This window comes from Carassius auratus, chromosome 19 (genome assembly GCF_003368295.1).
Source record: "Carassius auratus strain Wakin chromosome 19, ASM336829v1, whole genome shotgun sequence".
Taxonomy (NCBI): domain Eukaryota; kingdom Metazoa; phylum Chordata; class Actinopteri; order Cypriniformes; family Cyprinidae; genus Carassius; species Carassius auratus.
Window position 1 is genome coordinate 22,894,752 of NC_039261.1, and position 14,511 is coordinate 22,909,262.

The 14,511-nt window shown below is 39.3% G+C and overlaps 2 protein-coding genes across 4 annotated transcripts; both read right to left on the minus strand.

The window, feature by feature from the left end:
* Positions 1-754: 754 nt before the first annotated feature.
* Positions 755-6,648, minus strand: LOC113119849 (zinc finger and BTB domain-containing protein 22-like). The gene is made up of 4 exons (XM_026289538.1): positions 6,300-6,648; positions 4,643-4,869; positions 2,893-3,768; positions 755-1,961 (listed from the first exon to the last, which is right to left on the minus strand). The coding sequence occupies exons 2-4, from the start codon at positions 4,865-4,867 to the stop codon at positions 1,029-1,031; spliced, it is 2,034 nt and encodes a 677-aa protein (XP_026145323.1). The 5' UTR covers positions 4,868-4,869; positions 6,300-6,648; the 3' UTR covers positions 755-1,028.
* Positions 6,649-7,570: 922 nt separating this feature from the next.
* Positions 7,571-13,913, minus strand: LOC113119851 (carboxy-terminal kinesin 2-like). 3 transcript variants are annotated; one of them, XM_026289541.1, is made up of 17 exons: positions 13,831-13,913; positions 13,531-13,557; positions 12,952-13,035; positions 12,739-12,832; positions 12,587-12,640; positions 12,361-12,396; positions 12,055-12,259; positions 11,800-11,965; positions 11,554-11,721; positions 11,236-11,355; positions 10,658-10,942; positions 10,321-10,485; positions 9,001-9,139; positions 8,335-8,474; positions 8,073-8,146; positions 7,896-7,971; positions 7,571-7,816 (listed from the first exon to the last, which is right to left on the minus strand). In XM_026289541.1, exons 2-17 carry the CDS (start codon positions 13,540-13,542, stop codon positions 7,772-7,774), a joined length of 1,863 nt encoding a protein of 620 aa, XP_026145326.1. In that variant the 5' UTR covers positions 13,543-13,557; positions 13,831-13,913; the 3' UTR covers positions 7,571-7,771. The 3 variants fall into 3 exon arrangements, with proteins under 3 accessions (XP_026145326.1, XP_026145324.1, XP_026145325.1); XM_026289539.1 differs by having other exon boundaries at positions 12,739-12,835; XM_026289540.1 differs by having other exon boundaries at positions 12,739-12,835; positions 13,531-13,560; positions 13,831-13,911.
* Positions 13,914-14,511: the final 598 nt, after the last annotated feature.

Genomic DNA, 14,511 nt, shown 5'->3' on the forward strand with positions numbered 1-14,511 from the left:
ATCCTTTATAGTTATCATTACAGTTATCATCCTTAATGTGAATGGGCCTTAAGACACCAAAGTGCAGAGGAAACTATATTCTTGTCTCTTAAGAAAACAAGAAATTTAAAACCTTTGAGATTGAATATACTATATATAGTTGAGTGACTGTACAATAAAACTTCACATCAAGAACAGACCAAATGAGTTACAGTATTGTACAGCTCTGTACAACATAATATCATACACATAATAACAGAACGGCACTTTAGAGCAACAGTGAACGAATGTTCAGTGCTAGTGAGGCAGCTTGAACGTGATGGTGACCGTCCTGTATTCCTGGCCGGGATACGGTTTCGACAGTCACCACAGCAGCCAGGTCTTTGAGTAGATACATACGTGAGCTAACAGTGGGCACTTGGTCATTGGTATTATTTCCAAACACACATGGGACATCTAGTATGGCGCACTCACCGACATGAGGTAAAGAATCAGAGAATTGTGCACATAGGGCCAGATTTACTATCAGCTCACACCAGCGCAAACCTGTGTTACTGTCAGGATTTACTAAAGACACGCAGTGGGAAATTAGCACTGAAAATCGTGGAAACAGTTATTTTTGTGACCTTATAGAATATGCATTTGTAAGAGTTTCAATTTCAATCAGTAAGTTTATGGGAAGAGAGTATTTAAATGAATCACACAATGCAATTTACCAAGATTTGCACTTGTCACTACCCTGGTTTTTGTGGCATTATGTAATGCCCCAAAAAAGCATGCTCTAAAAACAGGTGGTAATTTGCGCTGCTCTTCGAAGATTACATTACAATCCCATGCGCTGGTCATTATGGAAAACCGATGCTGCGTCTGTGTTCGTTAATCTGCACATTTTAAGTTCATCAACCGCAGATCATTCCCGTCCCATCGGCGCTTTTATGGAATTGTGCTCTAATGCTAAATTGCCGTTTAGTAAATCTGGCCCATAGTCTCTGGAAACCAAAGACAAGTGATCTGGTTTTGCCGGGATGTTGATTTCAGAAGGAAACCTCTTATGTGACGCTGCTTTCATCAACATTGCCCTCACAAACTTCTTCCACACACCCGCTACGATTGCCACCGATGCCCAAAAGGCTAGATCCGGGGCCATGCGGCCCACTTTGAGAACTGATACCAAGAAGAGGTCCAGAAGCGGCCATGTTGAGACAAGAAACGCTGTTGTTGCTCAAGGAATGTTGCGGAGACAAGACGGGGATCCCGCTTCTGGCACCAATGTTACCTTGATTGGTCTCGTTAGCTGACGCGAGCTTCATGTGATGCGGTGGAGAAATGACCGACCTTTCGGATCCGGCTCTTCCTTCGGCTCTGCTGCGCCTCTCACAATGCGAGCGATGTCTCATGAAGCTGTCGCGCCACATGAACTTCTTCCCGCAGCCGTGGCAGTCGTAGGGCTTCAGACCGGTGTGGGTCTTCATGTGCTCGGTGAGGTGATGCTTCATCTTGAACTTCTTGGCGCAGACGGGGCAGTGGAAGGGCCGCAGGTCCAGGTGCATGTTGATGTGCCGGTCCCTCATGCTCTTGTGTGTGAACGTCTTCCCGCAGTGACACATGAAGACCTTTCCTGAACTTCCAGCCACGCCGCCGTCTAATCCTTCCATCCCGCTCCCCAAAGTGCCTTGGGTGGGTAAGTGAACCGCTCCGTGTTCGAGGCTACCTTTAAGAGACACCCCAGACATGCCTCCTGCAAGTCCTAATGGAGATGTAGAGTCCAGGGCAGCTTGATTGTACAGGAGAATCTGGTTTCCCTGCATATCCAGAGGGAAGAGCTGAGCTCTGGCGGCCGTCGACTGAACCGAACCGAGCCGGGTGGACGCGGTCCTACTGGAGCATTGACTGGGATTCTCAGGAGCATGTTGGGAGGACGTCTGGTCGATCAAACCCCTCTCAAATTTGAGGTAATCTTCAGAGGACTGGCAATAGTCAGCCTAGAGGAAAAAAGACATTTGAGAAATTGAGGATGATAAGTTGTTGTTGTTGGTGCACCACACAAGTATGCATATTTTTTACATTTTGTAATCTATTTCTGTCCACTTCATCATATTATATCTTTGCATCTCTTATTCTAATCCAGTTTTGTCTCTGGGTATACTATAGCCCCAATCACTGATTTGCTGAAATGATCTGTCAGTTGACTATAATTTAATTATTTAATTAAAAAATGTTGGTACATTTTTGAAAATATTTGATATACAAAAATACTTAGACACTCATGCCGCAATTAAAAAGGCATGAGATTTTCTGTTTGTCAAACCTTGTGGTGCATATTTATTAAAAAATTTAACCATTAAAAATTAGCTTGAGACCAGTTGGTTAAAAATGAATGTAAAATGTTAGTTCCGAGAAAAGCTCTAAAATCTTTTGTTTGCAGATGTTTCTTGGTCTGATTTTTTTTTTTATCTAATGCACTGACATTTTTTTGACATTTCTATTGTATGACAAGCATCCAAAATTGTTTTATAGCTGGACTAAAGCCAAAAAACCCTCAATATATTTCTTTATATATATTCAAATGAAGGTGATTTCTCGCTTAGGAAACCCAAGACTCATATTTTTATTAAAATATCTTAAAATCATTGACACACACACACACACACAAAAAAAATAAATAATAAAATGCCTTACTACACTGGCAGACTTCATAACTTGGTTTAAATGTAAACGAGGTGAAAACAGTTGAAGAAATCTACCAATGCAGTTTAACTAGTCATTTTTGCAACTTAATTGGACAAAAAGTATATTAAAATAAAAGACAATTCTTTTTCATTTTTTTATCACATACAAAATGGTATCCAATATACTAATAATATATCATCAATCCCTAAAATATGTAAGTTAAGTTAATTCGAAACTACTGACCTGTGCCTCCATTTCAGCTTCTTCTCTGAGTCCAGAGAGGGTCCTAACGTTCGATATGTTAAATGTCCTGTCCCTCTGTCTGATCATCTCCATCTCTCGTTCCTCTTCATCGTCTCCTCCCTCCTCTCCTCCTGACACCACGATCAGGTCGTCGTCTCTCGAGTGCTCCGTCTTCACCACCACCCACTGTTTTCGGGGCATGATGCTCGGCTGACTGTAAGACGGTCGCTTCTGGGGTGGAGAAGAGTCTCCATCTTGATACGAAGAAACTCCAAAACTGTCGCTCACTCCAACCTCTTGATCGGAGACAGAGGTCGCGACCTTTCGCTTGCCTCCCCGATCTCTTTTCCTGGGAAACAAGAGCTCATCGTCGTCATCTTCTTCGTCTTCGATCATGAAGCCTTCCTCTCCGCCGGAGGGCATGCAGTAGGTCGGGGTGGAGTGAGCGGCACTCTCTCCCACTGCTCCGGGGGTCACCATCGTCCCGCCGAAGTGTGCGTCTCTAGGACTGAAGTAATTGGTGCTGCTCGGGGACTGGCTCTCGCTGAAGGAGGGTCGGCTGGGAGGTTGAGGAGTCAAAGGTGCATCTCCTCTGTCCTCTTGGGCGATCTTGTTAGCGCTGCCGCTCTGTCCTGCGCTCTCCTTGTCTCCGGATCCCTGAGCTCCACTGGAACCTCCCCTGCCCTCTTTGAGGAGCTCAGTGCATTTGTCCACAATGTGCCACATTTGAAGCACACTGCCCACGGTGAGGTAGTTAACGATGTCTTCACGAAGCATTCGCAGCTGGCCGGTGTACGCACAACTGAGGACGCTCTCAAAGGCCAGGGGGTCCATGACGGCAGGGATGGAGACAGTGGACATGTTCTTCAGCAGCACCTTGGAACAAAGAAACAAAGACTGTGATGTGGCTAGTAAACTCTGCACAGATGAATCTGATAGAAACTGTTATAGCTTTAAATACATTTTATACAATTTAAATACTCATAGCACTCACAGTGACACAACATATAGATTTAAATAAACATTTGCTGCAATAAAATATAAAACAAAAATTTCAGCAAGTTAAAATAACTAAAACTGAAAAATTACTAAAAATGATTACTAAATAATTAAATAACTTACTGATTACTAAAACTTTAAAACAAAATATTAAACAATTATTTAAAACATTAATAGAAATATGTTAATAAAATCTCAGTTATACTAAAACATTTTTACGGGTAATATTTTAGTACACAAATTTATGGTTTTATTTCTTTCATATATAGTCAACACAACGTGTTCAAAGATAATTTGCATTATTTGCATTTTTAGGGGTTTCTCAGTAAATACTCACATATGAAATTAATTTTATTAATCAGAACTTCAGTCAATCTTTTTGAATCTCTTTCAATGTTTGTCAACTAAAGTGAGAATTTCCAAATAGGATATCACTTGTCAGACCTAGCAACAGTAAGCAAGGGGATGAGTCCTTGTAGATTCAGAGTCATCTTCAATACATTTTTCAAGAGATCTTTTACACCAGTGGTGTTCAACCCTGTTCCTGGAGATCTACCTTCCTACAGAGTTCAGTTCCAATCCTGCTTCAGCACACCTGCCCGTAATTATCAAGTGCTCCTGAAGATCTCAATTAGCTTGGTTAGCCGTGTTTGATCAGGGTTGGAGCTGAAATTTGTATGAAGGTAGGTCTCGAGAAAGAGGGTTGAGCGCCACTGCTTTACACCATCTAGGCCTCAAGGTAAATATGTACCTGGTCGTGGAAGTAAGGTGACGATGCAGCCAGTACACAGCGATGGGCCTTGAACACCTGGCCCTGAACGTGGATGGAGAGGTCGCAGAGATGGCCTTCTTCACGCTGCCGATTCAGGCTGTCCAGCACTGAGGCCTGCACATTGGGGAAGCACACCTGCACCTCTGAACCAGTCGCTGAACCGGCCGAGTCAACATAGCCTTGCACCGCCATGGCCGACTGCATTCCTGCATGCGAAGAGCATCATCAAATAACTCACTTGAATGCAAACTTAATATTTGTTCAAATTTGCATGCTTATGCACTATTCGTATGCACTATAATGCACTGTTTTAGCATAAATAATGTGATTGGAGTGTTCCCGCTGAAAACTCCAAAAAGAAAACATTCACTTCAAATGCCCGGATAATGCACTTAACTTTGTAAGTGTGAAATGTTGGAATTAAATTCTGCAGCTTTAATTACACACTGGAAGAGGAGGAGCTATCAGACTCTGATGCTGGATGACAAAATAACCTTATATAATTCTTACAAAAAAAAATATGCAAAAAGAGTTGTATGTGTGAATTCATAGTATTCAAGAAACAGTAGGTTAAAACTACCCAAATAACCTACTGCTTCCACAAGGATTATTAAGTGTGCATTCGAGGGACACTTTACAATCCCATGAGTCCACGGGAGAGGATTAATGAATGATAGTTATGTAGACATGTGGTGAAAGATGATACCACTACCCATATTCATAAAAAATAATACTCAATTTTTTTTAACAGCCAGGAAGCCAGTTCGAATTCAAAAGTAGTATCTACTCCAACCAAGTACACAGATAGTGTACTAATATACAGTGTATAGTGCGTTACTTGGGACACAAATTTACATTACACAGGCTACTTACACACAGCAACAAAATATGTTTGTCTCCCCTGTATCAAATTGCTGAATATGCTTCCATTCACACACAGTTGAGTTATAAACCAGAGTGACAACAGAATTAAATAATCAAGACTCCACACCTCATTTTGAGAGAGCTAATTTGCATAAACATTTGATTTATTTTGAAAATGTATCACTTTCACATGAAAAAAATGCTGTTTATAAAATAAAGATTTGCTATATATAAACTTTACAGAAACATATTTTAGATATATGTATGTATACAAACAGGTGCTGAAAATATGTGTTTTGATTTGCTTCATCACATAATACAACATTAATTTCGATCAAATATTCTTTATTTCTCTCTGAACCCATCAAATGCTATTGCAGGTCCAAAGAACAAAGGGGCATTGACCAGGCACTGCATGAACACTGTATTTATTCACTTTATTGGCGTGTTAGCTGGTCTTTCTGTTGGCTAATAACATATGAATACAGTTTCCTCACACCCTGTTATAATGGCTCAGCGTGAATATTTCAATATTCATTAAAGTTGCATTGGTATTTGGTCAACAAACATCCAGTGTCTTTCCCAGATCGCTTTTAGTGTGTATTAAAATAATATTCGCCACGTATAAACTCTCAGAGTCCCGTTTAATAAGATTTCTGTTTTATTTACGTTAGCCAGCCGCTGCGAAACCAATCCACGTGGCCTTAAGAAGCACGGAAGCGGATCGTCTCCGAAATCAGACTATTTTTACATCTGTATAAATTGATCTTACCGATTTAAATATGTCCGTCAGGCGCTCAAAAGACGGGTTTTCATTATAATAGATCGACGTTTCCCACCGGTCGGGAATACCGAGAGTAATGGTGGACTAACATCGGGTCTGGAGTCTGGTTTTGCCTTTAAGAAATCCCAGACAGAGGCTCTAGACTCGGCCGACCGAAAAGGGAAGCGAACACTGGATCCTGTTCTCTACTGTCATGGCTGCACGTGCTGCTTCTCAATAAATTAGAATGTCATGGAAAAGTTCATTTATTTCAGTAATTCAACTCAAATTGTGAACCTTGTGTATTAAGTGAATTTGCACACCAACGGACATACTTTAATTCTTTAAATTGTTATGATTTTGGCTCACATTTAACAAAAACCCACCAATTCTCAATGAATTAGAGTTGGTTGGTTGGTAAGCTGGTTAAATGCCCATGGTGTTGGTGTGCTTGACTGGCCAGTAAACTCACCAGACCCAAATCCCATAGAGAATCTATGGAGTATTGTGAAGAGGAAAATGAGAAACAAGAGACCAAACAATGCAGATGAGCTGAAGGCCACTGTCAAAGAAACCTGGGCTTCATACCACCTCAAACTGATCACCTCCACGCCACGCCGAATTGAGGCAGTAATTAAAGCAAAAGGAGCCCCTACCAAGTGTTGAGTACATGTACAGTAAATGAACATACTTTCCAGAAGGCCAACAATTCACTAAAAATTATAATTTTTTATTGTTCTTATGAAGTATTCTTATTTGTTGAGATTGTGAATTATTGGGTTTTTGTTAAATGTGAGCCAAAATCATCACAATTAAAAGAACCAAAGAATTAAAGTACTTCAGTCTGTGTGCATTGAATTTAATACCAGAGTTTCACAATTTGAGTTAAATTACTGAAATAAATTAACTTTCCATGACATTATAATTTATTGACAAGCAGCTGTAGAGTATTAGAAACCACAGAATTAACCATCTTATTAAAATTTTAACTTTTGATGGGTTAAAAAAAAAAAAAGTATATATACACCCACTTTTATATATTCTTATTAGTTATTCTAACGTTTAAACTAAAAATAAATATATAAAAAACTTTCATTATGAGTATACTTATCATGGGATATCTTCTAAACATTAAAAGAAGCTTTCAGAGTTTGTGAAGTTCAAGTTACCAATTTTAAAACTATTTTCATTTTTGCATTTTCATAAAACTATCCACAAGAATGAAACTGTCCATTCGGCATCATACTGAGGCTCATCACTGCATAACATGGCAAAATATACATTTTATTTATCCCCTTTCAAGATGCAGTAAAACATGCATTTGGTGGCTGTTTAAAACCGTAATAAAATTTGTCTGCTAGATAGAACATTAAAAATGCACCACAGAAATATAAAAATATACCAAAGACAGGAGAGATGAGGGTAAAACATGAAAAATATGAAAGATTAAAATGATTTTAAATGACCACAGTGGATCACAACTACTTCCGATTAGCTGAAGCTGTTCCGATGACACAGTCGTTCACCTGCAACACAGTAAATGTGAGTTAAAGTCAGTGTTGAAGATCGGGAGACTTTCATTAAAAATCACGTGAGATCACTCACTTTGCTGGCGAAACGCAGAGAATTGAGCGACTCACTGAAGCTCTCTTCCTCAGGTGCAATGTTCACAAACATCAAACTGAGCAGAGGAAAATAAATGAGCCACATGTTCCTTAAAAACACAGTAATTGTATTCTGCAAACCCCTAAAATAAAACACCATCTCAGGCATTATACGTACGTTTTGCTGTTGCCTCCGAGGCAGTTCTGGAGAAGGTATGTGAGCTTTGAGTTACGGTAGGGAATAAAGCTCTCCTGTAGATGTTCAGAAACAAAACGAATGTGAGAAATCATTACAACACAGCAAATATATGACTGAAGACTACATTTATAGCTCATAATTTACCAAGAAGCCTAGAAGAGTACAATTTAGCTTTTTTTAAAGTATGATATAGAGGAACCAATAACTCCTAATTGGTTCCATATGGTTAGCTAAAACATACCTTGTTGGCCAAAGCGGCGATCACAATTCCCAGGTTGGTGAGGGAAGAGTTGATGGAGGTCATCTCCTTGAATCGCTCTCCTTGAGACTGACTCTTCTGCACTCGCTCGCTCCCGGCCAAATCCACCAGACACAGCACGGCTGAAACACAACACACACTTAAAGTCAGGCATCTCAATTATCACTATGTACAAACTCAATGTGAAGACCAGGGCTGTCAAAACTACTGAAAAACTCAATTTGAAATTTGCACTTAAATATTAGCAATATTCAAATTATATTCAAATTTGAAAAAACAATTTTATTAGTGGAAAAAAGCTTTTGGCTTCTCTCCTGAGGCCACAAGAGGGCGCATCAAGGGGAATATTAATGCACGTTTATTAAAGAAATACAATAATATGTCTATCTGTGAAAGTGCATAATGTTTATATACATAATGTAAATATAATTAAGTTGCTTAATTATAGACAAAACAGCATCATGTATGCCTAGTTTAATGTAAAGGGATGAAAGCCCTTGCATTAGAGTGTGGATTTTTATTTTAAATTAAACATTATAAAACAATTATTTTTTGACAGCCCTAATTAAGACTACTCTTGATTGGACCTCCATTCCCCTTAATGAAGTGCAGTTTATCTATTAAATAAAGGAGCTCTGTGATTCTTACACTTGCACTTGGTGTCTCGATCAGAGTTCTGCCCCTCTATGTCTAGCTGGAACACAGAGTGAGAACGTGAAGAGTGATCGTTCATGCCTGTGCGGGCCGTGGACCGGTTCTGGTTTGCCAGCATGATCAGGTTATGCACCTGAGATATGAGGAAAGAAACAGACACGTTAATAAACTGCACACTCATGGATCAACAAATCAAACAACACAGATTAGAGATGCACTGGATGCAATTTTATTGGCCAATTACGATTTCAGATGTTTTGGAAAACCTGCCGAGAAAGATTTTTGCCAATTCCCATTTTATTTCTAAGAACTATAATTGATAACATGTACAGACAAAAATCTATGCAAATTTCAATATGAAATTTACATAAAAAATTCTTCAACATTACAATTCTTTCACAAATCTTTCACATCAAATTCTTTGAGTTTTTACCATTCAAACAAACTATCACTGCTGAGGAAACAGAAGCTGCATCTGAAGAGGCATCAGAAGCACCAACAACGAAAGGTGCCATAAATACATTTACATTGCAAAATTACAAAGCATAAATACATTTAGAAGATTGATTTTTTTACTTTTTTAACATTCAAACTTTTAAACACAACTAAACAGTGGCAAATGTCTTTTTTAATGAGGGAGTCATTTATTTGATTCATTCAGAAACAAGGCAAGTGACTGTCCTTTTGAATGGGTCAATGAATCATTGACTAGACTCGATTACTTCCAAAACTTGGCTTCATTCAGTAACGAATCATCACCGTGATGATCGGAGACACAAAACAGATCTGAACTATTTTCGTAAGGTAAATTGATCAAAAAAAATTTCAATATTCTGTCTAAAATCTAAGTCACTTAATTTTAACTTCTTGTTTATTGAAATACTGTTTGTATATAAAATGTCATTGCAATCATGTTGATTTTCTGGGAAATTCATGGCTGTATAATGCTGCTTGCCTGAATCATATTTTGTAAATATCTTTTTCTACCACAGTATGCATCATACATTTCTGTGAGTAACTGTGTGTGCCGTCTCCCTCAGGCTGTGCAAGCATCATCTGACACGAATGCAATAAAAATTTAGAGTAATTCTCACGTGAAAAGATATGTTTACACGCATCTGTGAGGGTGCACGTGGCTGTGACATCATTGCCTGTGACGCTAGCAATAAAAGGATCGGCTGGTGAGACTGACCAACCGGCCACCGATCTGGGCCAGTCATGCGAAAAATCTAATTGCAATCACTGGCCGGTCAATCAGTGCATCTCTATCACAGATTACTGTGAATTTCAAAGTACCATATTATGTGAAAGTACCTCATCTTCATTGTTGACCTGTTGGTAGGTCAGGTTTGTAACCGTGATCTCATTATTGGAGAGCTTCCTGATCTCATGCTCCGGTCTCTTGTTTGGTTTTCCCGTGTAGAGAAGATCTCGAAGAGTCTCATTGTAGATCTCCACAAAGCTGGCAGTGAAGGAGTACTGAAAATATCAATACAGAAACAGTCCATTAATAAACAAATCACGAGGAGGCCAAAAATAACACCACTCTGTGGATGCCCTGAAGGAAAAAAACTGAACAACAACTACAATCAAAACATATTTAACCTCATTTAAACAAGCGTTTCATTTGAATCTCCTCCTTCGCCCTTACCTCCCACCCTTGCTCTTGGAGTGCTTTGGCAGACTTGAAGATCTGCTGGACAGCACGAGGAATGACTCCCCACATGTCCTCCACATCGCCCCCCTCCATAGTAAAGGTCTTCCCGCTGCCAGTCTGGCCATAAGCAAAGCAACAAACGTTGTACCCATCCAGAGCAGACTGCACCAGCAGGGAGATCTCTTCGAAAACCTCACGCTGAGAGGAACGCGGCCCAAACACCCGGTCGAAGCTGAAGTTATAGCTCTTCTGAGTGTCAGCCGTGCGCCCCGTGTGCGACTGAGGGAGACAAGAGCGATTCATTTGAAAAGCTGTTGGCCACGTTCTTCAGGTAATAGCAAAATTTTGTCTCAGCCTCAGATTTATTGGTTGCATGCTGGTATGTTATTGTAGACATCAGGTTCACAGTAACATGCCCTAAACATCAACTATAATTGACTGCTTTACATGTCAGTCAGACAGTGTCATGCGCTCCTTGCCCAATGAAAGCTGTGATCAGGTCCAGGCCTTCTGTCCTCACAACAAACCATACCAACATCCATAAGACCAGAAGCATGATGGGAAGCATTTACCTCTTCTGTTTTGGCAAGGGTAAGAGCCTTGTTGTCATGGGCCGGCAGCTGGATGTGCAGAACATCAGACTGATTGTCAGTCAGCAGTGGACGGACCCTACAAAACACTCGGATGTTGCCCTAAGAGAGGGGTGTGGATTCATTAATGCATATTTGAACAAATGACTGAATAGATAAATACATAAGTGGGATTTTGGAAAAATAACACTTTCAACTGGCAAATAGATGGTTATGATTTACCACTTAGTAGTGTCACAAACCAAATAAACAATATAGCTTTAGATTATTCTTCAAAAAAAAAAAAAATAATAATCTCACTTTGAGCTCCTGAATGGTGTTGTGGAGCTTCCTTCGCTCCATTTCTCCGATGTGCAGCTCTTCTCTCTGCCGGGCCACTGTTTCCTCGAGGTTCCTGACCAGCTCTTGGCTCTCCTTCAAACTGTCCTGACACTGCCTCAGTGTAGAGGTCTGGATGGCGAGCTGAGTCTGAGAAAGACACAGGGAGAGTTTGACAGAATTAGATAACACACAGCAGATGTTAAATGTGACTGTATATATGTTTACCTGTATGTTGCGGAGCTCAGACTCCAAATGATCCCGGAGTCCTTCCAAAACCTTGTGCTCCTCGCTTAGCTTGCTGAGGTCTTTCTTAAGACCATCTCTCTCTGTAGAGGTTTGCGCCAGGTCATCTTTCACAGTCACCAGCTTTTCCAGCTCCTCTTCACATTCCCTACAAACAGAATCAGGAATATTACCAGACAAATAAATAAAAGACCACCAGGTTCTGATTCATTATGGAGTTCATTTTAACATGCTTACCCGATACGCTTTTTGAGACCTTTGTTCTCATCTTCAATGTCAGCCTTGTGCTTTTGGGCTTTGGTTATAGAGTCCTTCAGATGATCGTTTTCCAGATTTACCGATTTTATTTTGCTCTGGTAATTCTGGACTTTGGCTTCCATGTCACTCACTTTGCCCTTCAGGTCCCATCCCGGCCTCCGTGACGCACCTAAACCTGCAGCTGCTGAAAGAGGACAAACTAGTCATTAGTCCTCTATTTTATGATACTGTTTCATAAAAATGACAGTCCATCATGTTTGACCCACATATACATGTATGTTTTACCTTTAGCTACTGCTGCAACAGGTTTTTTCTGGTCACCTTGATGCAAAGACAAAGTTGATATTAAGTTGACAGTCACATTTTGCATTTATTGTGGTTTTAATATTAATGGAGATTATTGATATTTGCAAATGTAATATTTACAGATAGTTTGTGATAATGACCTGGTTTTAGTAGTGTTAAGTGAGATTTTTGGTGTTTTTATGATCAGTTAAAGTATGCGCAATACCTCTTGCAGGGGCAACAGCCACTGTTGCAGCTCCAGTTGGACGAAGAGCTTTGACTGAAAAAGAAAAGAGACAACATGAAGACCCCATATGTCGTTTTAGTCAAATGGCCCCCAAAAACTAAAACAAGATGTAAAATTGGAGTATAATTTACCAGGAGCTTTGACCGCTGCAGGACGTCTCGGGGGCACAACACTAGCCGCAGGTCTGAACCTCTGAGCCGGTTCTGCATCAACCCTGCGCATTTTCTTCTGGAGAAAAATGGGGATGTATTTCTATTAACATTAAATATATTCTCAATAATCCACAGATGAAAATTTGTGATAAAAGCATAAGGTAAGGACATCAGAAGAGACTAAAAACACACTTGCGCAGGCTGCTGTTGCTCCCCATCTGAGCTGTTGGTGTGAGCCCGTTTCCCAGACATGACCGGGAGACGGGACGATGTGTTCTGCAGAGGAACCAAGAGGAAAACATCAACAGACTTCCAAAAGGTATACATGACCATAGATTTAATGAGAGATGTGCAATCCAAAACAAAGCAGCAATAATGCATTTAGCACTCACTAAATTGCTGATGAGGTGAATAATATTGTGTACTATACTGAACAGCAGTAACAATTAGCTTGGGCTGCATGTGCATGCCTGAAAGTAGATATTAACCTTACATCTTTTATCTCGTCGTTTTGGCCTTTCGTCCACACAAAGATGACGCTTTGGTCAAGAACACGATGACGCATATTTAGTCATGTGACGCATTTAGTACAAATAGATGTTAAGTCGGATTTAAAGTTTTCCGACGTTTCAGTGTGGATGAGAAACTTGGAAAACACTCGCATGGACCAAGAGAAAAACGAAAACATAGTTTTCAGATGTTTCAGGACTAATGTAAAGTTTTAAACGTAACCTTTATCTCCAATGCATTTGCAACTGTTCCTAATCTTACCTCTTTGTTCATGGATCGGGTGTAATTCTTCTTAAAGGCAAGTCCGAAAAAACACAACATTTAAAAAAAGTTAATGCCATTTAGCCCATCAAGTGCATATTTCAATTCATAAACTCCAAATTACCAATAAACACATTGTATTGACACGTGTATTGACGAAAACCGACATCATTCACGTAACTTTACAAAATAAACGTACTAATCCATACAATATGATTTAGATTAACATCAAGAAATAAAGTATAACTTGTCATACTTAAAATTGAGGTAAGTCATATAAATAAACAGAAAATAACAAACCTTTTATTCAAGCAACTGAGAATTATACTTGCGGAAACACACCCCTCCGCAAAAAATGTCTCGCAGCCGTTTGAATTTCAAAATGAAATTCTGCTTGTAGTCGCTTTACGCACTGACCTCTCATTGGTCGGATCGGAACCAATCAATACAAGGCATCCAATAACTCCCGCCCCAAATGGGCGGAGAATGGTACACCCACTTAAGTCCAGTCAACAAAACAGACTTCAGAGCTGTTGTTTTTTCAGGGATACATACAACAGAAATATTATGAATATTGCAGTAATATTCTACTAAAACAAGCAGGCTAAAAATAAAAAATACATTAATAATAAATAAAAATTAATATATAATAAAATATACAAACTTAACATAAACATCTTAAAGAATAATAATAATTAATAATTGAAAATTAATAAACTAAAATACTTTAAATAATAACCAGGAGGTAATATTGAAGTCATTATTTTTTTCCCAATACAGTTGTTTTAGCAGCTTTCTTAAGTGATAAGCAGAGAGATTAGGATTTTCAGGGTTTCATGGTCAAAAATATTTTTAGGCTAAAAATGCTCAGAGATTTATAGACAATGAATATCACGGATATCACGTTTTCTTTTCCATAATGACCTTTATAAAAATGTTTTCTGTTTTTTCTAACATCAAATCTGCAAAAAGACAGAAGTA